Here is a 23,872-nt window from a genome sequence, read left to right on the forward strand (position 1 = left end):
GAGTGATCTAAGACAGGATGAGACTTGGGCTTGATGACTGCAGTGATGGGGATGGAGCAAGGCCCCGGTGGGAAGATACAAGGAAAACCCTTGCCCCAAATCCCCACTGGCACAAGGTAGGAGGTTCAGATTAAACCTCCCTGGCTGGGGACAGACAGCCCCGGAGGTCCACAGTCCCCAGCTCCCACACCACTGGAGTCTGGGCAGAACAAGTTAACATTTTTTTCTGTCCTTCTTTCTCTTCATTATCCTCCAAATCAACGACTTTCTCCAAGATAAGACTATGATCATGAGAGTTTTCCCTTCTTCTGGGGAAGGAAGAGTAGGCAGGCAGATCCAGACAGCCTCCTGCCCTCCCATGCCCTTGCCCATCCTCATCGTGGCTGATTTCGGGGAGGTGACACTGCTCTGCTGTCCTGCATCTCCAGATCCTTCCTGCATGGGCTGACTCATCCCTCCCTGTGCTCAGCCGACACATTCAGATGCAAAGTGACTCCTTCTGCCAATTACACTCCAACTCTTTTCCCTAAGCAGGTTTTCTTCCCTTACAGCTCCTCTGCCCCAAGCCTCAGGGTTTTAAAGGAGACTTTTCAGGTGGATTTTAGGGCCACATCCCGCTCCCCCGGGGAACTGGGAGAAGTTGCTAGGCAGCAGTTCTCCCTGGCTGGCTCTGCAATGCTTTATGCAGTGATTTACGAGGCCCAGGAGAAGCCAGCACTGAAATACATCAGTTTCTCATTCCCTACCAGTCCTGCGTTATTAAAACCCACCTTTATATGCAAATGCCACAGAAGACATCAAGGCCACGAGCTTGTTGAGCGCTCAGGCAGGAAAACGGCGTTCAGAAAGGAGAAAAGGAGAGCAAGAAAGGCTGTCCGAGATGGGGGAGAGCAGCCAGGGAAGTCGAGCACAGGAAGAGCAGCGAAGATGATGATGATGATGGAGGGCAGTAATCCCAAGGCACGCCCCTGAATCCCAGCCAAAAAACCTCAGCCATTCCCGATTTAACCCACCACGAATGCTGCTCGTGGCAGGAGCTGCCCGGGAAGGTCAGGGATGCAGCCGTGGGGATGCAGCCCCCACAGTCAGGAGATGAACGGGGGTCCTGCCTGAGCCGGGGGGGGGCATCCCACACCGGGATGCTCCAAGCTGTGCCAAAGGGGCTTGGGAAGTCAGGAGCTGGCAAGAGTTCACCTGCCACAGGGAGAGATAATGAAGGTCCCCTCACTTTGAGATGTGGCAGAGGTCATCAAGGTATCTGGAAGTGATTAAATGTCAGGAGGGGGAATGATTTTACCTTAGGAAAGAAATAATAATGGGAAGAAGCTCTCTATCAGTTTGGTACAGCAGGAATTCATTACAGGACTACCAGAGGGGTGAATTTGGGCTCCAGGAGCATGGAAGTGGAGACTTAGTGCAGAGCCATGGGTGAGATCCAAGCCCCTCACATCTCTGGCACCCATGGCAGACTGGGGACATAGCTCCTATGGGAACCACTCTGCCAGCAGGGATTTCTGCACCACTGGGCCAGGACAAGCACTAAGGGACCACTGGTGAGATGCAAAGCCCTGTCCCACATCCTGTTTAATCCAGCCAGGAAAGTTGCACTTCTCCTGCAGCTCCGAGGTGGCTCAGAGGAGCATGGCACCAGCCCTCACTGCTGTGCCGCCAAAAAACCGGCCCCACAAGGACAGGGAGGGCTCAGAGGGCTCTTCCCGGCAAAAAAAACCCCACCAAAAACCTCTAATAGGGGATGCTGCCAGCAGAGCCATGGCTGCTCCACACAGCTCGTGTCACCAACGCCATCAAGTGACTGCAGCGTGGAAAAGGAGAGCAGCGGAGAGGCTGAAGGGAGGGAAAGCAGTGGGAAGGCTGGAATCTCTCCCCTGTGCCCCCTAGGAGCGCAGCACCGGTCCCTTGCCTGCTCCCCATCCTGCCTTTGCTGCTCTGGGATGTGCACTCGGTCTCTGTTCAGGCCAAAGGGCTGGAATCTCAGGACGGGACCTGGCAAGACACTGCACCCCAAAAAAATTACCAACAGCTTGATGCTGCACAGGGTATACCCCTAGACCCACCCAGTCCTCAGCGTGTCCCTTCACTGCCCCCAAACGCGTCCTGCCTCTCACACACAGCGGGCGCGGGGCCACCCCGCAGACCCGGCCAGATCCTCCCGACCTCACACTGCACCTGCCCCTCCAGGAAAAAAGGGAAACCGCTGGTTAATACCTTCAGCCCTCAAAATACAGTTGTAATCGCATCCACTAGGGAGCACCTCAGGGCTGGGGACAGACATTGTCCCATGGCCAGCCGCGCTCTGGACCTGGCACACCAGACTGCTACTGGATCGAGCTCTTTATTCCCCCTTCCTTTGTAAACGTCCTTTCCATGACAATCCACTGCTCTTCCTGGCCATGGAGGGGAGAGAGACACGGAAACGTGATCACCCCACTCCAGGCAATACCCTCGGCCAATTCTTGTGCCCGCATGACGGGGACAGCGCTGATGCTGCTGCGACGTCTGCGGACGGTCCCCGTGACGCGCAGGGCTGCGAGCCGGAGCACAGGCTCCAGCCCTGCACGGGGCTGCAGGCGTCTGTCCCAGCACTCCCGAGAGGATGGGGCTGGATTTTATGGGATGGGAAAAGGTGTTTGTGTGCCTGAAAAACGGGGGTGGTGCCTGGAGCACTGCTTGGAGCTGCCTGGGTGTCCGTCTGTGTCTCTAAGCACTGATGTGCCCTCAAAAAAATCTGTCTGAGCACGTGGAGTAAAGACAGCGGCAGAATGATGCTCCTCTGAGGTGTATTTTCGTGCATTGAAAGGGAAGATAAAGCAAAACTGTGAGCACACAGCCTGGTTCCGGCAGGACCCAATCCCAGGGGCGGGTTGGTGTCCCAGCTGTACCACACCACAGGATCTGTGGCACCCGCAGCCGACAACAGGATAGGGCGAGCTAAAGCAGGAGCTGAGGTAAAACCCGACACAGCTCTACCCGGCCATGAAGGGCAGAAATCAGAGGCAGCCCGGCTGTTTCTGCCCCCAGGACGGGAAGGCAGTCGTGCGAAGCCCAGCCCTGCTGCCACGCCTTGGGTCAGGCGCATTTTTGAGCAGCTAAATCACTGGCCCGCCCTGCTGTAACCCCTGACTGATCACAAACGGGTGTCCGGGGAGATCTCGCCTCCAGGTCCGAGCTAGACCTGAAGCACATCCCCACTGCTCAGAGGGTGCCTCATTCTGCAGCTGGGTAAAATATTCCTTCCACGTCGTCTGTCTCAATCAACACTGACATCCAGTGGCTCGCCGGGATGACGACAGCCGGAGCGCTCTGTGGAGATGTGCAGGTAGACAGAGCTGGCCAAGGATGCCTGTTGCACCACAGCCTCTCATCAGCATTCCCGGACAATCACCACGGCGAAAACAAACTCCCCCCTGTTTGCAAATCCAAGACAGGAGAAGCCTTGTGCTTCCCAAACTTTCAGAGCTCTCAAGTAGAGTGACCCTTGGGAATTGTCCCTGCTTTTCAGGGGCAGCAAGGCTCAGGGAGCTGCTGAGGGACCCCTGACTTCACCTACCTGACCCACATCACTGCAGGTCACGACTAAGACATCCAGGAGCTCTCCAAATGCTTTCTCCCAAAGCACGAGGCTCAAACCTGGCCAGGAAACTGGGATTGAGCCCCAAAATATCTCTAGGAAGCAATAGGAGGAAATGGGGTTTGAAAGAGTACCCACAGCACTGTCCTATCTGGAAGAGCCTTGGATCCACCGTGGCAGACCTGTGAGATAATCACAGGAAAAGCTACAGGAACTGTTCTCCCATCTCCATCCTCCCCTTGTCTTGAACTGCAAGCAGAATATCCCACTTGATGGAAAACCAGGAAAACAGCCACTGCAGGCCCCCAAAGAGTGACAACATGGCCTCTCACTGCCACAGCAGTGACAAGGATTGCTGGCCCCAAGGGCAACCTGAGGCCTCAGATATGGAAATTGAGGGAAAACTTGGGAAGCAGCTGCTCCTGCTAGAGCCCAGTGGAAACAACCAGGTCTCTCTTCCCAAGGTGACACCTGCCAGGGTTATGGCTGACACTCCCCAGAATCTGTCTCTGCCAGGCTTGGGACATGACTGACAGCCCTGGCAGAGACAGATTTTAGGGACTGTCAGCCATAACCCTGGCAGGCGTCTTGAACCACTATCCTGGCTCAAGGGTCTCACAGATCTATATTCACATCCCAAGCCCCTTTTTAGAGCTGTTAATCACACATTTCTGACACAGGGGTTAGTTACCCCTCACCTTGCTGTGCTCACAGCTGAGGGGAAGATCCCTGGGCTGAGCCAGAGGGGGACGTTGCTCCAGACACCACTCAGCTGGGCTAAACCTGCTTCCTGTTTGGGGTGCAGCCAGATCCAAGGAGACACACAGGGCCTCCAGGAGCAGCACAGCCCTTCTCCATCCACCCCTGTCCTGTCCTGCCCTGCCCCAGCCAGTGTGGTGGATTCCAGCCAGGTCTCAGTGTTTTGACCCTTACTGGGGGGATCAGCTCCCCTCACCCTGCCAAGGTCACTCCTCCTTCCCCAAACAGCGTGTCCACAGATGGGTTATCCCAGTTGCCTGCCCAGGACAGCAACAGCCTGTCACTCCCAGCCTCATCCCCCCATCCCTCCCTGTCCTCTGCCTGCATAGTCACTACTAATGTCTGTACAATTTCTGGGGAGGGATGGGATGTTCCAGGACTCACCATCCAGCTGAGAAAAAGCAAGGCTGGGAAGCAGCAGCTTGCAAAGTGTGGGCTTGTGCCTGCACAAATATTATGACAGGGATCTCTTTAGTGAGCGGCTTTTGTGCTGGGATCGTGCACAGCCTTGGGAAGTGACACGCACACACACCCCTCACACCCACCCCTGCGGAGCTAAAAAGGTGCAGGAGCAACTGGAGAGTAGCCACTGCTTTTCTTACCTTTGCTGGGAGAGAGGAGGAGGAGAAGGAAGAAGGGGATGGGGGGGTTGGAGCAACTTCACCCACTCTTCCGGCCCCTCTGCGGCTGGGCTGGGGGGGACAGGAGGGGCAGGAGGAATCCCGAAGGCGACAGGCACGGCTGCGGAGCGCTGTCTCTGGAAGACAGCGAGAGAGGGAGATGAGGAGAGAGGAAAAGGGAGGGAGAGAGGGAGAGGAGCAAGCGCCGGGGCTTGGGGTGGGGGAGCGCTGCACCACCAGCCACCTCAGCAACCGGTGGCTTCACCTCTCGGACCCTCTCCACCGAGCAGCGGGGTTGGGGAAACCGGGGAGTCCGGGGGGGCGAGGAAGGGTCTTACCGAACCGGCTGCAGCAACATGTGCCCCAGCGGGGAGGCTCTGCCCGGAGCCGGGAGGGTGTCTGGCTCCCCTGGGATGGGGGGCTTCTGGATCCCCAGGGTGGATCTCTCGCCCCCCCACCGCTGACTTAAAGTGTCCGGAGCTGTCTGGGTGACCATCACCATCATCATCATCACCACTCAGTGGAGCCATTTGTTTTGCCAGGGAGGTAACCATGACAATCCCCCGAACACCCTGGCGGCTCCCCCTCCCCTCGCTCCCCTCCTGAGCCCGGGGTCTGCAGGGGAGGGAAAGGGTGAGGGGCGAAGCCCATCCGAGCGGAGGAGATGCCCCCGAGCTGGGCAGGCTGGTGGAAAAAAGAGGCTGCGAACTCCCCTTACCCATCCCCAGGATTTGTCTTCCTGGGATTTTCCGCAGCAGCTAATGGGAGGGGAAGAACCCATCGCGTTCACCTTTGTCATCCCTTTCCTCTTTCAAAGGAAGAAAAGCACCCTAAAGCCTCCCAAAATCAGGATCCATCACCACTCACTGGCTTCCTCTGCAGCCCTAGGCTGGATCTCTCTTCCACTCTTGCTGTTGCCCCCATTCCCATCTCAGCTCATGCACCCTCTCCTCCCCAGGAACACCCACAGCCCCCATCCATGGGGGTCTAGAAGGACCCTCCTCACAGCAGAATGCTGTCACTGAGGGCTGCCCTTGGTGGGATACAGTCTCTGCCCTGAGCAACTTACACTTAAACCCAGGAAGAACAACTTGTACAAAGGGGAAACTGAGGCAGCTGGAGGGGCACAGACTTGGACATTGTCCCAAAGCAGAGCTGGACACCAACTCTGGGTCAGAGCATACCAAGGGTAGAGCTCCTCTTTCTACCCCTGGCCTCCAAGTACACATTTATGCTGCAGGGTTGGGATGACCAGACACGTAGCATCCCTAGCGACCCATCTTGTTCCTCAAGAACAGTGTGTTTTAGAGGAAATGGCAAGAAACAAATGCCTGCTCAAGATTTTTTTCCTAAGGCCAGCTCCCAGGGCTGACTTCAGCCCCAAACCTCCAGAATTTATGGTTCTTGCCAGACAAATAAATCAGCCATGGAAAAACCCATGTCCCGTATTCCCAGCACCTGTAAATGTTTGTTTACCACGGCTTGTGGCTTCTAGGAAGAAAATAACATATGTTAGGAGAAATCCTGGGATTCAAACCAACAACTGTGGTAGCAGCGGGGAATTTGTTTAGAAGGTAAAGCAGCATCTGATATGGTGGATGAGGCAAGTGTGAGACCTCAGGAGGACACACATGGAGTTGTTTTGGGGAGAATTAATATTTAGTCCTGGTGCTGAAGCTGCATCACCACAGGCATCCATGAGGTGATCCAAAGTGCTGCCCAGAACAGCCCACAGGGGCCTCCAGCTGGTGTTTGTTCCTCCTCATCTTCTCCAGGTTGGCTTTGGCCAGGAGACCCCACCATCAATGAGGGCCTCCCAGGGAGCAGCAGTGGGGAATGGGATGGGTATAAACGAGGTAAAACTGGGGAGGGGACAAGCTAAAAGTAGCATATGAGGTTACCTAAGTGCCATCTCTAAGCCTGTGGCTTTACCCACCTGGGGCACCTTTAACCACCACAAAGGAGTATTTCCAGTCCTGGGTCATGCCTGGGTGGATTCTGGGACTGGCCAAGCACAGGACAGCTTTTCCAGGCTCATTATCCAGCTCACCCAACTGTGCAAGTGTGGTGCTCTTATGCTGGGAGATTCAGATGGACTCAAAACTGAAAAAAAAAAAACCAAAAAAAAAAAAAAAAACCCAAAAAATATTAAACCAAATCTCCTGCTGGATGGACAGCAACAAGCACTTCTCATGATCTCCATGTGTGCTCTGTATGTAAATGCCATTCTCCTCAGCCTGGAATGCTCTGAAGAAACAAATAATCACCCTGTTGAGAGACTGTGATGATTAAAAAGTGATTACACAGGGCTGGGCAGGGACTGCCTCCTCCTCCTTTTTATCCTTTTCTTCTTCCTCTTCTTCCTCCTTGCACCAGGTTTGTGTGTAGGCAAGGAAGACTCTGACCTCTTTGGTGTGTAAGGATCAGAGGCAATTCCAATGAAATTCCACCATCCAATCTCCACCGTTGTGAGATCTCTCATTCCAGAACAGCCAAAGTCTGCTGGTGAGGGGAATTAAGCTTTTATTTAAATTAATCTGAATATTTATCTCATTATTAAATATATAAATATGTAATTATATGACAGCAGAGTCTTCAGCAAAATCAAGGACCCTGCATGGAACCCACAGGAATCCCACACCTCCAGGAGCCCATCCCTGCTCCAGAAACTGAGGAGAAAAGTCATTCCTCATGGACAGAAGATAAAAATACCCACTACAGTCACACCTCACTGACAGGCTGCAGAGGCCTGACAATCCCAAGGAATTATTGCAGCCAAGGTCAAGGAGCAGAAAGGAGGTGTTGGAAGGATCTGCCCCCAGCCAATGTCACCTGAACACAGTTGTCTTCTTCTCAGTGCCTCTGTTTTCCCCTCTCTAAAATGGGACTAGTCCCAATTAAATGTGTTTATGGCAAGTGTCCCTGCAAGAAAACATTAAGTTGGAAGCATGATCCTGTCAGCCTCTGGGATTTCCCACATTCATCTTTATTTTTACCCTAATTAACTAATTAATGTCTCAGACCTGCCTTTGGCTGCCTGCTCTGTTCCCATTGAAAATCTCCTCGCGTTCAGCTCCTGTGTTCAGCATCCTCCTGTTGCCATGGGAAAAAAATGCCGTGATGCCACCTCCACAAATAAAGCTGCCAGACCCCAAAGTTCACATGTGGGGCTGGGGAGGGATCCTGACAGATTGAGGGACACGGGGCTACCACCTCCAAGCAGGAAACTGAATTACATGGAAAAGCATCAGATGATAATATTTGATAAGGACAGGGTTTAATTTTAAGAAAAAAAAAAATCCATGGTTGGTGTGAAGAGCAATAGTGAAGGGTCCAGCCCTGTCTGGGATAAGATTTCTCAGCACAGAAAGAAAAAACAGCTCAGATGGAAGTTTTAAGGCTGTGGGAACAAATAAAGTATCTTCATTGAAAGGGAGGGGGAATACTGAGTCAGGGAAATAATCCTTGGTTTGGGGACTTGTGGTTGATGCCTGAAGGCTTGGCCATTTTACTGTTTCTTCTACATGGAATAAAAACACAAATTCAGACTCTCCTTTTGAGAGCTGCTCTGTCAAACAAGGCTCAAGGAAGGGAACAGCAGCCCAGCGAGGAAATCCCACAGGCTCTTCCCACACTTCTTTCGTTTCTACTTTCCCTTTCACTTTATTCCAGGACCTTTAAAGAACAGGTTTGATACCATGTCTAAGCTGGCTCCTGCCCTACAGCAAGAGACAGGACAGAAATTACTCTTGCAGCTCCTGTCACTTCTACACCTCCATGACTCATCCTACTACCTTGTTTTCACCTCCATCCCCGTTCCATTGCCGTTCCGTCGCAAATGGCACAGTGTCTGTGTGATTTTCCCCCAGCCCTGGCTCCCAAAGGGACTCCATTCCATGGGAAACAGAAGCTCTAGCCTCACACCAGATGACACAGCAGGGTCTGACCCCCAGCCTCAAAACAAACAGGGGGCACAGCCCCACACAACATGGGGGACTGACCCCCAGGGATGGCCACATCACACAGGGGACTGAGCCCCACATCATGTGAGACACAGGCTGACCCCCGACCCACACATCACCCCAGGGTCCTGATCTCAGCCCCACAGCACTGAGGGCACCAGGCCCCTGACCACAGGGCCCCACAACATACAGGGGACCTGAGCGCCCTGCCCCACACTGCACAGAGCTTACAGCCCCACAGAGCACAGGGCTCACGGCCCCACAGAGCACAGGGCTCACGGCCCCACAGAGCACAGGGCTCACGGCCCCACAGAGCACAGGGCTCACGGCCCCACATTGCACAGGGCTCACGGCCCCACAGAGCACAGGGCTCACGGCCCCACAGAGCACAGGGCTCACGGCCCCACAGAGCACAGGGCTCACGGCCCCACAGAGCACAGGGCTCACGGCCCCACAGAGCACAGGGCTCACGGCCCCACACTGCACAGGGCTCACGGCCCCACAGAGCACAGGGCTCACGGCCCCACAGAGCACAGGGCTCACGGCCCCACAGAGCACAGAGCTCACGGCCCCACAGAGCACAGAGCTCACGGCCCCACAGAGCACAGAGCTCACGGCCCCACAGAGCACAGGGCTCACGGCCCCACAGAGCACAGAGCTCACGGCCCCACAGAGCACAGAGCTCACGGCCCCACAGAGCTCACGGCCCCACAGAACCCAGGGCTCACAGCCCCACAGTGCACAGAGCTCACGGCCCCACAGAGCTCATGACCCACAGAGCACAGAGCTCACGGCCCCACACTGCACAGGGCTCACGGCCCCACAGAGCACAGGGCTCACGGCCCCACAGAGCACAGGGCTCACGGCCCCACAGGGCTCACGGCCCCACAGAGCACAGAGCTCACGGCCCCACAGAGCACAGAGCTCACGGCCCCACAGAGCACAGGGCTCACGGCCCCACAGAGCACAGAGCTTACAGCCCCACAGAGCACAGGGCTCACGGCCCCACAGAGCTCACGGCCCCACAGAGCACAGGGCTCACGGCCCCACAGAGCTCACGGCCCCACAGAACCGAGGGCTCACAGCCCCACAGTGCACAGAGCTCACGGCCCCACAGAGCACAGGGCTCACGGCCCCACAGAGCACAGGGCTCACGGCCCCACAGAGCACAGGGCTCACGGCCCCACAGAGCACAGAGCTCACGGCCCCACAGAGCACAGGGCTCACGGCCCCTCAGTGTTCACGGCCCCACAGAGCTCACAGCGTACACAGCCTCACCCCACACAGGGCTCACAGCCCCACAGGGCTCACAGCCTCACCCCACTCCGTGCCCACCTCCCCCGCCCTCCCCATCCCCTCTCCGCCCCCCGGAACGCGCGGTGCCCGGAACGCCTGTGCGCGGCCGCGGTGCGCGGGGCGGGGCCGGGGCGGGGCCGCGGGCGCGCCTGCGCCTCTCCCGCCCGGCGCCATCGCGGCTGCTGCGGCCACCCCGGGCCGGCCATGGCCACCGACTCGTGGGCCCTGGCTGTGGACGAGCAGGAGGCGGCGGCAGAGTCGGTGAGTGCGCGCCGGGGCCCGCGGGGGCTGGGATGACCCGGCCCGGTCCAGAGGCGCGGGATCCCCAGAGCCGCGCGGCCCCCGCCGCCTGCTCACAGAAAACAGCGATCGCAGAAACCCTTTTTCGCCCCATTTCTTTTTGCCGTGGGGGCAGGGAGGGCCCGGGGTATCCAATTGTTCCTAGGCTTGGGTTCTTCCTTTGTAAGCAACCCCCCAATTTTTATTTCTTTATGTGTTTCTTTACTTACTTATCATTGTATTTTAAATTTCTTCGCCTTCATCCATTTTTTGCGTATCCAAAGGGCAAAGACGTCCCTGCGGTCCCCCTCACCCTCCATCCAGACACCGCGCCGCTTCAGGCACTCACCCAGCCTCAGCTCTGTATCCCAGCATTCAAAAAAATCCCTCTTCATTTTTTTAAAATGAAAAATGTAACTTCATACCTCAGAAAAATTGTTTTCTGTTTTTTCTGTGCTTGGGCACAGAGCACTCACTGAGCCCCTGGATGTGGGTAAGACCCTCGGGACTGCTCTCCCTGCACATCTCAGGTGATGAAACAAACTCATCCTGGGGCAGCTTGTGCTGGTCGGAACAGTGCATGGATCCTGTTTCCATCCTGGAATGCTGGTTTTCTTCCATTTTCCATCCACAGAGCTATTAGGGAGTGGAGGCTGCAGGACAGAAAACAACCACAGTGTAATGACACTGTGTTGGCATTACATCTTAGAAAAATGTGTATTTCTGTTAAAACTCCTGCTTAGAAATAGTTGTGTTAAAACTTTTGAATTCAAGTTCCCCTTGTATCCTCATCCCTTCCAGTTGAGCAGGGTTTCTGCAATACTTGTTAAATCCAAAGCTCGGGTTTTCCTCGCTGGGATATAGGGAGCTATGTTTGAATTTCTCTGATATTGTGTTTTTCCTTATTTCTAGCTGAGCACTTTACACCTGAAGGATGAAAAAACCAAACCAGATGCCAATGGTGAGTTCCAGCTGCTCAGGTGGGCTTGGAAAGGGTGGAATGTTTCCCTGTGGGGGTTCAGAGCGCTGCTGCCAAAGTAAATTCCTGATAAATCATGAGATTCCCAGAAGAGCTGAGATTAAGCAGCAGCACAGACTGAATGTTTTGGTGTCTCAGGGAGCTGTGTGAGCAAAATCCCTTGATGTGGTTGCTAAACTCCACTTGGAGCTGGAGCTTGGGTTTCTTCTGCGCAGCCATGAAGCAGGGCAGTTCTGCTCAGGAAAATGAGCTGTTCTGTGGCTTTTCCCAAAAGCTCTGGGGGTGTGGGCTGTCCATGAGGCCTGAGCTCACCTGTGCCCCCTGATCTGTTCCAATCCAGGTGCCGTTGTCAAGGCAGATGACAATGTGGAGAAGACGGAGGATGAGGAGAAGGGTAAGTGCCTTCCTGAAAAAAACAAAAGCTTTGGCAAGGAAATTAATTTAATTATAATTATATTGATTTAGCATATACTTAAAGTAAGTCTGCCTTATGTCTCAGGACTGCTGATCTTGTATCCTGCCCCAAGGACTTAACTGTAAGACATGTCCTTCCTCCATAACACTTTTAAAGGCATTGTGTCCTGTAATAACTTGGGAGACTCCTGGATTAGAGTGGAGAGAAATAAGGGGATAGCAGTATCCTCAAGGCAGAACTGGATATAGGAGCAGTTGGATAACCTGGAGCTGGAATCGCTGTAGCAGCCGACAAGTTGCTTTTATGCAGTGGCTGTTTAGAGGTGGGTAAATGCTCAAATTCTTTCAGAAGGTGGTTTTAGGAAACAGATTTAGTAGCAAAACCCCAAAGTGCAGCAGTTTAACCTTGTTTGGATCGCCCTTAATCTCAGCCCTTGTGTTTCAGCTCTGAAATATTTTAAAGTACCGTTTAGCCTCAAATTTTTCTTAAAAATAAAACCTGAGAAGTGTCTGCCCACATGCCAGAGTGAGGATTGAAGAGGCCTTACCCTGTCCCAGGCAGATGCTAAACTAAAATAATCTTAAATAAGCAGAGATTTGGATCTGTTCAAGTCCTCCTTAGAACACTGCTTGTTTGATTTGTTTTCCTGGGTATTAATTGGGGGAATTTTTGGGATCTTCTGATGTGTCATCCAGGAGGTTTGCGCTCTTCAAGCCATTATACTCTAATGAAGAATTTCAGTATTTGGAGGGATTTTGTCCCTTTTAACTGGCTCAGGAGTTCAGTGGGAGCAAGATCTGGAACAGGCTGTGACTGATGGATTTGTGTTTTCCGCCTCCTTTCCCAGAGGACAGAGCTGCCCAGTCCTTACTGAACAAGCTGATCCGCAGTAACCTGGTTGACACCACAAATCAGGTGGAGGTGCTGCAGAGGGACCCCACATCACCCCTCTACTCTGTCAAGTCTTTCGAGGAGCTGCGCCTGTAAGTGCCTGCTGGCATGAGCCAGAGCTTTCTCTGCATGGAGCTGTTAAATCCTGGGATCAGATATATTCATTAGGCTCCCTTACAACTGGATTTTTCAGTTTGTCATGGGGAGCCTTATTCTTAAACTCAGGGAGAGAGAGCAGTTTTGCTACTACAACTGCCAGAGCAGATGTGAGTTTGGAGCCCATCAGGTAGTTGGAATCTCTTCTCACATCCTGAAAAATTCTCTAGTTGCGTAAGAGATACCATTTAAAAGTACATGGGTTTGTGTTTCAGATTACTTCCAACCGGTCGTTAATAAGTGAGAATATCATTTGTATTATTTAAATGCAAGGAGAGTTGGTTTATCTGGGTGCCTGGTGGGGGTTTCCATCTGAAATAACAGCAGGGAACTGCACAAAGGGAAAAGCTTATCTTTTCCAGCAATACTGGATTTAGGTACTGGAGAGACCAGTATTTTCTGACTTCCTTCCCACTGAAAACCTCTACCAGTGCAGCTTTCAAGGGCTGATGACTGTATTTAAGGCACGATTGATGGATATGTGTATTAATATGCTGAAGAGAGTGTCCTGTTGGGATTGTTGTGCTTGCACTGATCCTCAGGTTTGTTGCTCTACAAGCTCTGCAGGAAAATGGGAGCTAAAGAGCCTTCTCCCTGTGAAATGCCAGGATGTTTTGCTTTGTTAGTGTTCGTGGTTGAATGTCTGCAAAGAGAAGTTGAGGTCCTGCAGTGCCTGTTAGACTAATTCATTCCTGTGTTTCAAAAGGCAAACAATCCCAGGGAGTTAATGACAGGGACAGCCAGCCTAATTGAGTCTTCATTTTGTTATGACTCTGGGTATCCTTGGCAACTGGTGCAGAGTTGGGCTTTGTCTGTCCTTGCTTGGAGCAGCACAAGGTTATGTTTTCAAAGAGCTTTTGTTCCGGCCATAGTTGGAAAGTAATACAGGATTTTTGCAAAAGCACGTTGTGCTGAAAGGGAAGTTACTGCAGTGGGAAGTGTAGGCAGGAGACCTGTAACCTGCTTTGAAAGGAGAGCTCTTCTGAGAGCACTCACAGCATCCAGGGAGCACTTGGGGGTCATCAGCTGAGAGTTTCCAGCACCGTAACCCGGATTTAGGTTCTTCTGGGGTCTTCTTGTCTCCACAAGTGTCTGCTGAGAGTAGAAAGCTCCCTCGAGAGAAAGCAGTAGGTGAGAGTTTGCTGGCCAGCAGTGTCACCTCGCAGTTCTGGGTGTGAGGGCTCTTTTGCAGCCACGGATCACAAGGTGTAGTCACAGCAAACTGAGCTAATTACTAGTCATTTACCTGAGCCAGCATCACTCAGCTATATTACAGAATCCACATGACTTCCTGAAGTCCTTGCAAGGATCTCAGGATCATCCTCATGCTTTGTCCTGCGTTTGAGTCATCGAGGAGTGATAATTTTGGCACGAAGATTAGGCATGGCTGAGGAAATGGGATTGGCCTGAAGGACGGGATTAACGCTTTCTGCTCTGGGATTCCTGGATTGCCTGAAAAGCTGCTTTGGAACAAGCAGTGCTGGCCTGAGACACAGCCTTTGCCTTCAAGCTGGGGCAGGCAGGCTGACTTACTAAATCCAGGGGTTTTTGCAAAGCTTGCTGTCCAGACTTCCTGCTGTCACTTGTAGCTTCCAGATGCTGACCATAGTTGTTTCACGAGTGGGACTATAGCAGGGACAGCTCTAGGATGTCTTCTCGAGGGTTTTTCTCACCTTCTTATACACAAATGAAAACTAAATAGACTTAAGCAGGTCATGATATAAAAATTTCTCTTTTCAGGAAACCACAGCTCCTGCAAGGAGTCTATGCCATGGGCTTCAACAGGCCATCTAAGATCCAAGAGAATGCCCTGCCCATGATGCTTGCTGAACCGTATGTACACATTCTTCCTATTCTCTACCAGAGCAGAGGGATTTGAAAGGTTCAGCGTTCTGCTCCTGAATTTTGGATGGGAGGAGGATGATAGATAAACTCTCAGGGTGTGGAGAAAGGGTTCCCATGCCACAGTGTTTCTGTGGTTATTCACTATGTGACAGCTGCCCTGGATTTGTCCTTTTCCTAGGGCTGGTACTGAGCGTGCAGTGCTGTGGGGTTTGGGAGGTCATTTTCCTCATTAGTTTGGGAAGAAATAATACAAAATAGTTCAAAAATCCTGGGTAGATAGGAGTAGCTGAGGTGCTGGTATTCCTCTCCACAACCCTGAGCTGGAATGTGTGAGGAGATGCTGGGGAAGATGTGTGAAATGGTAAATTACTGAAAGATAACCACAGTTCTCCTTCCAAATCTCCATAATTGAGAAACGCTGAAGCAGAGTGTTGGGCAGGAAGTAATTCCTGCCCCATGGAGCATAGCTGGTGAGGTTGGCCATGGGTCCAGAGCAGGGGTAGATGTGACAGGGTTCAAATGCCACCATGGTGCTTCACACTCTGAGCTGTGCTTGCTGTGCCCCCAGCCCACAGAACCTCATCGCACAGTCACAGTCTGGTACTGGCAAGACAGCTGCCTTCGTCCTGGCCATGCTCAGCAGGGTTGAGCCTGGAAACAAGTATCCACAGGTAAAGATTGTGGGATGTGGCTGTTTCAGGGCGTTCCCTGGTGGTGCAGTGCCATCTAGTGAAGAGCTGCTGGGAGGCCTTCAGATGTAAAATCATGGCTTGATGGAGCCATGGTGTTATTTCTTTAAACTGCTTAAAGAGGAGGAAGGTTTAGGGGTTTATCAAAATGCCTTCAGTGCAAAAGGTGTGAATTTTGCTCAAAATCGTTCCTGTTAGTCCTTCCTGTGCATCACACATGATGCCATTGCTCTGTGAGAAGGTAAATCTTACTGGAAGGACTTAAATCAGAGAAATAGTGCAGCCTGAAGGGGGTTGGATAAGTGGGTTTGGGATGGAAGAGAAGGTAACTGGCAACAGAGCAGACAGTGCCTGGAGAGGGACTTCTTAAATCAGATTTCCTCATGGGATGGTTGAAAAACTGTTCAGCCATTTGCATGTTCATCTTAAAGAAAACTTCCAACAAGGATTTTAAACAGCGAGTGTGATAGTGTTGCCCTGGATGTTGATCACCTCACTCACTGTCCTTCTGTTCCTCCAGTGTTTGTGCCTTTCCCCAACATACGAGCTGGCACTTCAAACAGGAAAAGTGATTGAACAGATGGGAAACTTTTACCCGGACCTGAAACTTGCGTACGCTGTCCGAGGCAACAAATGTGAGTAAGGGGAAACACCACAAACAGGAATGAGGGAATGATGCTCCTCAGGTGCACCAGAGCAGTCAGGTGATGAAATAGCTGGGTCAGAGAGGGCCAGAGCATTTCCCTGTCTGCCCAGCCACCCTAGAGCAGCCCTTCCTTCTGTCTCGGCAGTGGAGAGAGGGCAGAAGATCTCGGAGCAGATCGTCATCGGCACACCCGGCACCGTGCTGGACTGGTGTTCCAAACTGAAATTCATAGATCCCAAGAAGATCAAGGTGTTTGTGTTGGATGAGGCCGATGTGATGATCGCCACCCAGGGCCACCAGGACCAGAGCATCCGCATTCAGAGGTATGGGGCAGGCCACAGGGGCAGCAGGGCTGCAGGCTGGACCAGTGACCTCACCAATGGAGCAACAAGACTGAAATGATAGATCAGCTCTAGTCCAGGGGGTTCATAGAGGCACAGTGTCAGGCCAGGAAAAGCAGTTTCATTTCCTTACAGAATAAAAATCCTGTCCCTGGAGCAGGGTTTGCTCCTTTTTAAGAAGGTAAGTCTGGATGCCTGTGATTCATCAGGGAGCAATCATGGGTGGGTAACATTGGTTTTACTCCTTCCAGCCAGTGAAATGACTGGTTCCAGGGTGTCGCTGTAGGACACGAAAGAAAGACTCTCAAGTATTTCAGAAGGCAAAGAGCATAGAAAAAGAAGGTCTTATTTTCTAATTCTTACTATCTTTTATAAGGTGTTCCAGTATGGACTTAACATGATTGGTGAATAGGAACAACACCTCTCTGATCTTATTGGTTAACTAGAGAAACAGCAAAACACCACTTGCAGAAAGATTGTTTTGAGAAAGGATAGTTGTTTGCCAAGATTGTTTTGAGAAGAAACTTTCTTGAGAAATTTTTCCTTGGGGAAGAAGTTAGCAGCTGCTAGCAGGCTAAAATCTCTCAGGCCCACACCAGGGTTATGGTTTTCCTTTGCCTGTAGCATGAATTCCATCAGGATATCAGGAGATGACTGTGTTGCGTGGGAACCCTCCCTATTTCTCTCTCTCTTTCAGAATGCTCCCCAGGGACTGCCAGATGCTCCTGTTTTCAGCCACTTTTGAGGATTCTGTGTGGAAGTTTGCTCAAAAAGTTGTTCCTGACCCCAACATTATCAAACTGAAGCGTGAGGAGGAGACCCTGGACACCATCAAGCAGTATTATGTTCTGTGCAATAACAGAGATGAGAAGTTCAGGGCTCTCTGTAACATCTACGGCGCCATCACCATCGCCCAGGCCATGATCTTCTGCCATGTGAGTGCTTCCAGGGAATGCCAGTCCAGTAATCCGCTCAGAGTCTGCAAGTGCTAAAAGCCAGACGCCATTTCCAGAAAGGAACTGAGAACAGAATTGCTCTTTTTGGCTTCTCTGGCTCCGTCTTGGAGTGAAATCCTGAAAGTCACATTAGCCCTTGCTGGTTTGATTCTCTGGGTTTGTCCATCCAGGAGACAACATTGGACCTCTCCGTTTCTGAATGGTCATTGTTATCCCTGAAGTCCTCTGAAGCAGAGATCAGAGTGATGCACATTTTTCCAAAACTCAACTACTAAAAAAAAAAGTGGTTTTGGAAAATGAATGAAAGTAGGGCAGAATGAGGGATTGGGAAGTCTTTTGCTTCATTTCCCTTGGGTAATTGAGGATATGCCTCTGGGATCTCACTGTGAATCATACTAAGATTGGTTTTCTTTTTCTGGAAGCCACCATAATAATTTTTAGGGAAAAATCAGTGCTTACAGCACAGAACAGCCAGGCAAAGTGTGCTCAGACAGGATGAAAGTGTTTGGAGTCTGCTGCAGCAATTTGCTTTTACGCTGTCTTAAGACATAATTGGAGCTAAAAAAAACTGTTTAATTCAAGGCTGTGCAGAGCCTCTGTGGGATTTCACAACTCCATTCAGGTCTGACCCTGCCATTTTCTGAGTAGTTGTAGTTTTGTGACAATTTTCATGAGTTTTCAGTGTACACACGTAGTGTCACTCTCCTGCAGAGTGAGATCCAAAGAGCAGTACACAAAGAAAACATGTCCTTTTATTAATCAATGGCTCCTGTGGTGGCTGAGGTGTGTTGTCCTCCTTCTGATAGAGTTTGTAAGGGAGACAACAACTGAGCAGCCACAGAGCTTCCAGTGGGACCCCAGGGAGATTTATTGCTGCATTCCAGCATTAAACCCCCGTCCCAGATGTGGGTCTGGCTGTGTGTTGCAGACTCGGAAGACGGCGGGGTGGCTGGCGGCGGAGCTGTCCAGGGAGGGCCATCAGGTGGCCCTGCTCAGCGGGGAGATGATGGTGGAGCAGAGAGCTGCCGTCATCGAGCGCTTCCGAGAGGGCAAGGAGAAGGTGCTGGTGACCACCAATGTCTGTGCCAGAGGTAGGCACCAGGGAATGGGGCCAGGTGATGCCTTGGGATTTTAGCTTTCGTATTTTTCATCTGTTTGTAATCCTGCAGTTCTTTAGTGTATGACTCTAGACTCCACACACAGTGTGAGCTGCTGTTCTCCCGTTTTGGTCAGACACAACGATTCCTCTGGGAATTAAGGACACCCCACTGCCTCAGGCCCTGAGAAATGGAAACAAAAGTGAGCTGGGGGGAGCAAACTTGGGGTAAATGACTTCATTACCTGAAGCTGTAATTGGAGGATTAACCCCCAATATGCAAATGAACCAAACTTAGAAAAGTGTGAAACCCGTGACCCGTGGTCCATTTTTGGGTGTAGCCCCTGGAGGGCTTCGTCTGCCCCAAATGTACATGAGAGCCCTTCAGTAAATAAATCAAAAGCAGTTATGCTTTTTATTCCCTTAATTTTATCTGGCCTCTGTTTTTAGGTAGCCTCAAAAGGCATCACAAGGAGAGCTGGAAGCAGCACTTTCTAAGATAACACTTAGCCTTGGCCAGCTCGCAGGAAGATTTCACATCCTCAAGTGTTCCAGTTGGGAGAAAATGGTGTCCTTACACTGTATGCCTGTGGGCAAACACAGGATTGCTTGTTGGCTTCCTGCTGCTTGAGGTGGAAAAGTCCATCCTGTGAGAGTCTGGCACCAAGCCTGCTTTGTGCTGCTGACATTCAGGGTTTGCAGTGAACATGTGCCCAAGTATGGAAAAACTGAAAAATAGCAAAATCCAGTTCACTCTCCCAATAGGAACTTGTGGTGTAATTTGATGTCCTGGAACAGTTAAGACAAGATCATACTTGGAAAAAAGCAAGTGGTCTTTAAAGCTTTGCAGGGAAGGAGAGAGTTTCCGAAATATTTAAGTGCTGGTAGAATTTCCAAAATATTTAAGTGTTGTTTCAGTGGGACACTCTGCCCGAACAGCTCAATAGTTTTTACTTCCAAGTACCCCATGAGGATATTGCAGAAAAGCTCCATTTCAGAGTCTGAGGAGGCAGTTCCTGCTCTAAGAGATTGAAGTGAAATCGTGTAACCCGGTGCTTTCTTTTTGTCAGGGATTGACGTAGAGCAGGTGTCTGTTGTTATCAATTTTGACCTGCCTGTGGATAAGGATGGCAATCCAGACAACGAGACCTACCTGCACCGCATCGGCCGCACCGGCCGCTTCGGCAAGCGCGGGCTGGCCATTAACATGGTGGACAGCAAACACAGCATGAACATCCTCAACAGAATCCAGGAACATTTCAGTACGTACCCTCAGGCTTTCTCCTTTCCCTAAACTGAATCGCTGCAGGATTTGACTGGTTGGGGGCTGAGCAGGTCTAAGGGTGTTTGTTGAGCCTCAAACAGATGGCAGAGGAGCACAGCAGGAGTGTTTGGTGTAGCATCACTTGGGATTGTGACCTGCTGCCTTGGACAGGAGCAGAATAAATCAGGCTGTGTTTGCTGGCTGCCTGGATAGTCCTTGAAGGGGTTGTTCCAGGGTTGGGTAACATTGGAACAGATGGGCCTTTGATGAAAGAAAACAGTTTTAATTTGTGTTTTTAAAACCTGGCTGAACATTCCCTGATAAACCAGGACTCAAGTCCAGCTGAGGAGAGCAGCATTCCCTTCTCTGCTCAGTGTTACAAAATCTGACCTATTTGTCTTCTTTCCCAGACAAAAAGATAAACAAATTGGATACTGATGACTTGGATGAAATTGAGAAGATAAATAACTGAAATAGCTGCTGGAACTGGTGTGTGCCCTGCTGTGGAAGCTCTCCCACTACAATTGGATCAGCGTTTGGATTGGCACAGCCTCTTGGCTCGTCCCAAAAAGGACTCTTCAAGATATTAGTACACAAAAATTACCTCATTTTCAAAATTGCAGTTGGACTTCAAAATGTGCAACTGTGGGGAGGAAGAGGAAATGTTTACAGAAGCTTTTAACATTTCTTAGTTTAGCCTTAAAGTGGGATGATCTTTGGAATTCTGAGAAATACACTTGCCAAAAAAGAGGCAATAGAGAATTATCTAAAATTTTAAACGAAAAAGAAAAATTTATTGCCTGTAATTGGAATAATGTGCAGCATTAACCTGATCAGTTTAAATTCAACAGCTGAATATATAATGGACATAGGGAAAGGGAAAGAAAAAAGAAAAAAAAAAAAAAAAACAAAACACAAAACCTAAAAACCCCAAACAAGGCAGCTGATTTTTGGCTAAATACTCGACTTGTACAAACTAGGATGTCATTCTCTTTGGCGCTCCCCTGAGCTCTTTAAGACTCATTTCTGGCTTTCAGATGGATTTGCCCTGCTTTTCCTTACATAAATTGTCCTGAGGATGTCTCCAGTAGCTCCTACTCGCAAACACAGGTGCCGTGTCGCTTTGCTGGGCAGTTTTTCTTTTCCTTTGTCCTGGATTTGTTGGGATGGCCACTCTCTGTGACCTGGGTGGTGGTGACACTACACAAGTTCATGCCAAGTGTTTAACCTGGCTATGGTGTGGGTGGATGAGGTGGGAGGGGCAGTACATAGGGAACTGTACTCATGAATTGCCTGATTAAATTCACCTCTGTGAATGAAACCCGCCATGTGATTAAATGCACCATGCTCTGAAGCTCAGCATGGGTAATGTACAGAGCTGTTGGGCTTCACCCATCAGATACAGGAATAAAAAACAAAAAATTATGTTAGCCTGGATTGACCAAAAAAATTGACCCTTAGAACACCAAATTTACCTGTTGCAGTACGTTTTCAGTACCAGAGTTTTGAGTTAAATTGCTCAGCCAAATTGCAGGTGGGAAGTGCTCCACAGTGCAAAATAATAGGTCATTGGTCCCTGCCCTGGGGTGTTCCACGGAGAAGGAAAGATTCACAACTCCTGGAGAAGGAAGGATGATGTCTCCTGTGTGTTGGGACCACTCTTGTCACACAGCTGGACGCTGTGGGCTGTTCCCCCAGCCCAGTCTCCAGGAGAAGGAGGCTCCTGAACCAGAACTTAGGGTGCACAGCTGTTTGTTGGGGGGAAATGGGACATGCGTGAGCAGCCATGGGCCTGCTACTCAGTGTGGGAATCATGTCAAAACAAATGTATAAATTGTAAATTTAAACTGAATTGTTTTCTTTGCAATTTTGGCCATCATATTCTGTTCAAAGACAGGAATATGGATCCTTTTACCAAGTAAAAAAAGGCTCATTTAAAATGTACCTAAAATTTTAGGAAATTGTGCACCCTTTTATCAATTTGTATAAAGGCTATAGTGAAGAAAAAAAAAACAGCTTAAAATTAAACTTTTTGTATTCTGGGGTGTATCTATTTTTATTCTGTTGGAATCCTATTTAAATTGGCAGGTGAGTGAGTGCTTGCGTGTGGAGTGGAAGACTTTATTTAATCACCTACTTTCCTAGTACAGCCGGATGAACTGGTGACAGCAGAGTTTTGGGTTGAATTGTCATGGAAGCTGCTGCTGGTCCTGTGTGCTGTTTCTAATGTACTTTTAATTGGAATTAAAGAACACATACTGAACAATCCCTTTGCTGACTTTTGCTTGAGTTGGTGTTTAAGAGCCTCCGTAAGGACATTCTCAGACAAGTCCAGTAGGTTTTGTGACAGAAATGAGTATTAGTGGCAGAATGAATTTTAATGCTGAGATTCTTACAAGATTCCCACAAAGAAGTTTGTTAAATGATGCCACACTATAAATGAAGTCAGATAAATACTGTTCCTCCCCCTGTGCTTGTGCTGGACTCAGAGTTGCTGCTGAAATCTCCCCAGGACAGTTCTGAAGGGAAGAGAAAAGGAGAACAGAGAGAGAAAAGAGGTGCTTTCCCTGTGCTGTGCTGGCCTAGATCAAGACTTGATTTTTTTTTTTCCTATCTTTGGAGATGCTGTAGCCTGGGTGAGGTGATCAGAACCAAACTCATCCAGCTTTATCTTAGTTACCCAGAGGGAATATCCTCCAGCATGAGAGTCCACTGTGAGCCAAGTTACTGAATTGTGTGATTGTTCTGTTCGTGCTCAGAGCCCCTGTGCTCTCACAGCTGCCTGGTAGTCCCTGGCTCTGGTCACAGCTTGTCACTGATGCAAAGTGCTTCTTCCTTGGCTGCAGGTTTGTACTGAGCAAAGGACACAGATAGAAACTTCAGGAAGGTGGTGTGGAGGGCAACTGACCATCCAAAGGCTGATCTTGGCCCCTGAGATATTTGCCATCAAATTAAAGGTTTCTTAAGAGCAGGTGCGATGGACAAACCTCAGCTTATGTAAATAAAGTTCAAGTTTCAGCATAAAAGGTTTTATTTAACACGGGATGGAAACACTCTGAAATGTGACACAGTACACACAACAGGCAGAAATAAGGAATTACCTACCCAACACTGAAGGAAACATGGAAAATAGTCCCTTTTCCTGAAACCAAGTGAAATACTTTGTGGTTCTGTTGAAGGCATCCATGTTTCAATAGCCAGGATTGCTGCTGAGCGATTCCCATCACCAACAGCAGCAGGGACCATGTAAAACAAGTGTTCCATCACTGGTTTTACAAAGCTGCTGGACCCTGAACACTTGATTTAGCATTAGGTACCACACTGAGCCAGACCAGCAATTGGCTTTCTGCTCCTGTTGTGTTTGTGCTCCTGTGCTGAGTTGGTTTGGCAGTTACACTCAGCTTCAAAATAAATTGGGTTTGCCTCAAAGCATTTAAAGTCACTCATCTTTGTGGCAAGTGGTCCATTTTTAAAGGAGATTAAAAATTACTGCCTTTGAAATTCCATTACAAACCAGAAGATATTTCTCTTCTTTTAGCACAAGCATATTGTGTTTGCCTAAACCTGCCAAGTCACCAAACCAGCCTTTTAATGATGGTTTAGTAAAAGATGGCTTACTCCTTGAGCCAATTCCCAGTCAAATCCCATTAATACCTTCTTTAAAAATTCCCAAAGCAGCACTTGCTTCTTGGACTTACTCCAGTGTAGAAGTGTTAAATGGAATTATCTGTAACATCCCTTCTTAACTATCCATCTCTTCTCATCTGTGATCATATGAGCCGAATAAGAGAAGGGAAACTAAGGAGAAAATCCTGCTGCTCCCCAAGAGAGCCAAAATAATAATTATTTGTTCTTAAAAAGTTGATTTAGTCACAGTTCAGAGCTGGACTGACATTACCCAGAAAGACCCGAGCCCCCACAGGTATTTTATGATCAGTCTTGCATTTTAATACTTCACAATAACTCATTAATGTGTTATTACTGTTATTTCCAGATGGTTTGGGGTTTTGATCTCCTTTTCAGTCTCTTGAGAAGACGTTTAGGACAATGCTAGGATAGGATAGGGTAATAAGATCGGATAATGTTGGG

The 23,872-nt window shown here is 50.0% G+C and overlaps 1 protein-coding gene across 1 annotated transcript; it reads left to right on the plus strand.

Annotated features, from left to right (window-relative positions):
• Positions 1-10,361: 10,361 nt before the first annotated feature.
• On the plus strand, positions 10,362-22,049 carry LOC136370790 (ATP-dependent RNA helicase DDX19B). Its single transcript, XM_066334388.1, has 12 exons — positions 10,362-10,487; positions 11,418-11,466; positions 11,825-11,878; positions 12,747-12,882; positions 14,687-14,779; positions 15,360-15,462; positions 16,001-16,115; positions 16,272-16,449; positions 17,165-17,402; positions 18,352-18,514; positions 19,590-19,781; positions 20,194-22,049. The coding sequence occupies exons 1-12, from the start codon at positions 10,431-10,433 to the stop codon at positions 20,253-20,255; spliced, it is 1,440 nt and encodes a 479-aa protein (XP_066190485.1). The 5' UTR covers positions 10,362-10,430; the 3' UTR covers positions 20,256-22,049.
• Positions 22,050-23,872: the final 1,823 nt, after the last annotated feature.

Source organism: Sylvia atricapilla, chromosome 22, assembly GCF_009819655.1.
Source record: "Sylvia atricapilla isolate bSylAtr1 chromosome 22, bSylAtr1.pri, whole genome shotgun sequence".
NCBI classification, from domain to species: Eukaryota; Metazoa; Chordata; class Aves; order Passeriformes; family Sylviidae; genus Sylvia; species Sylvia atricapilla.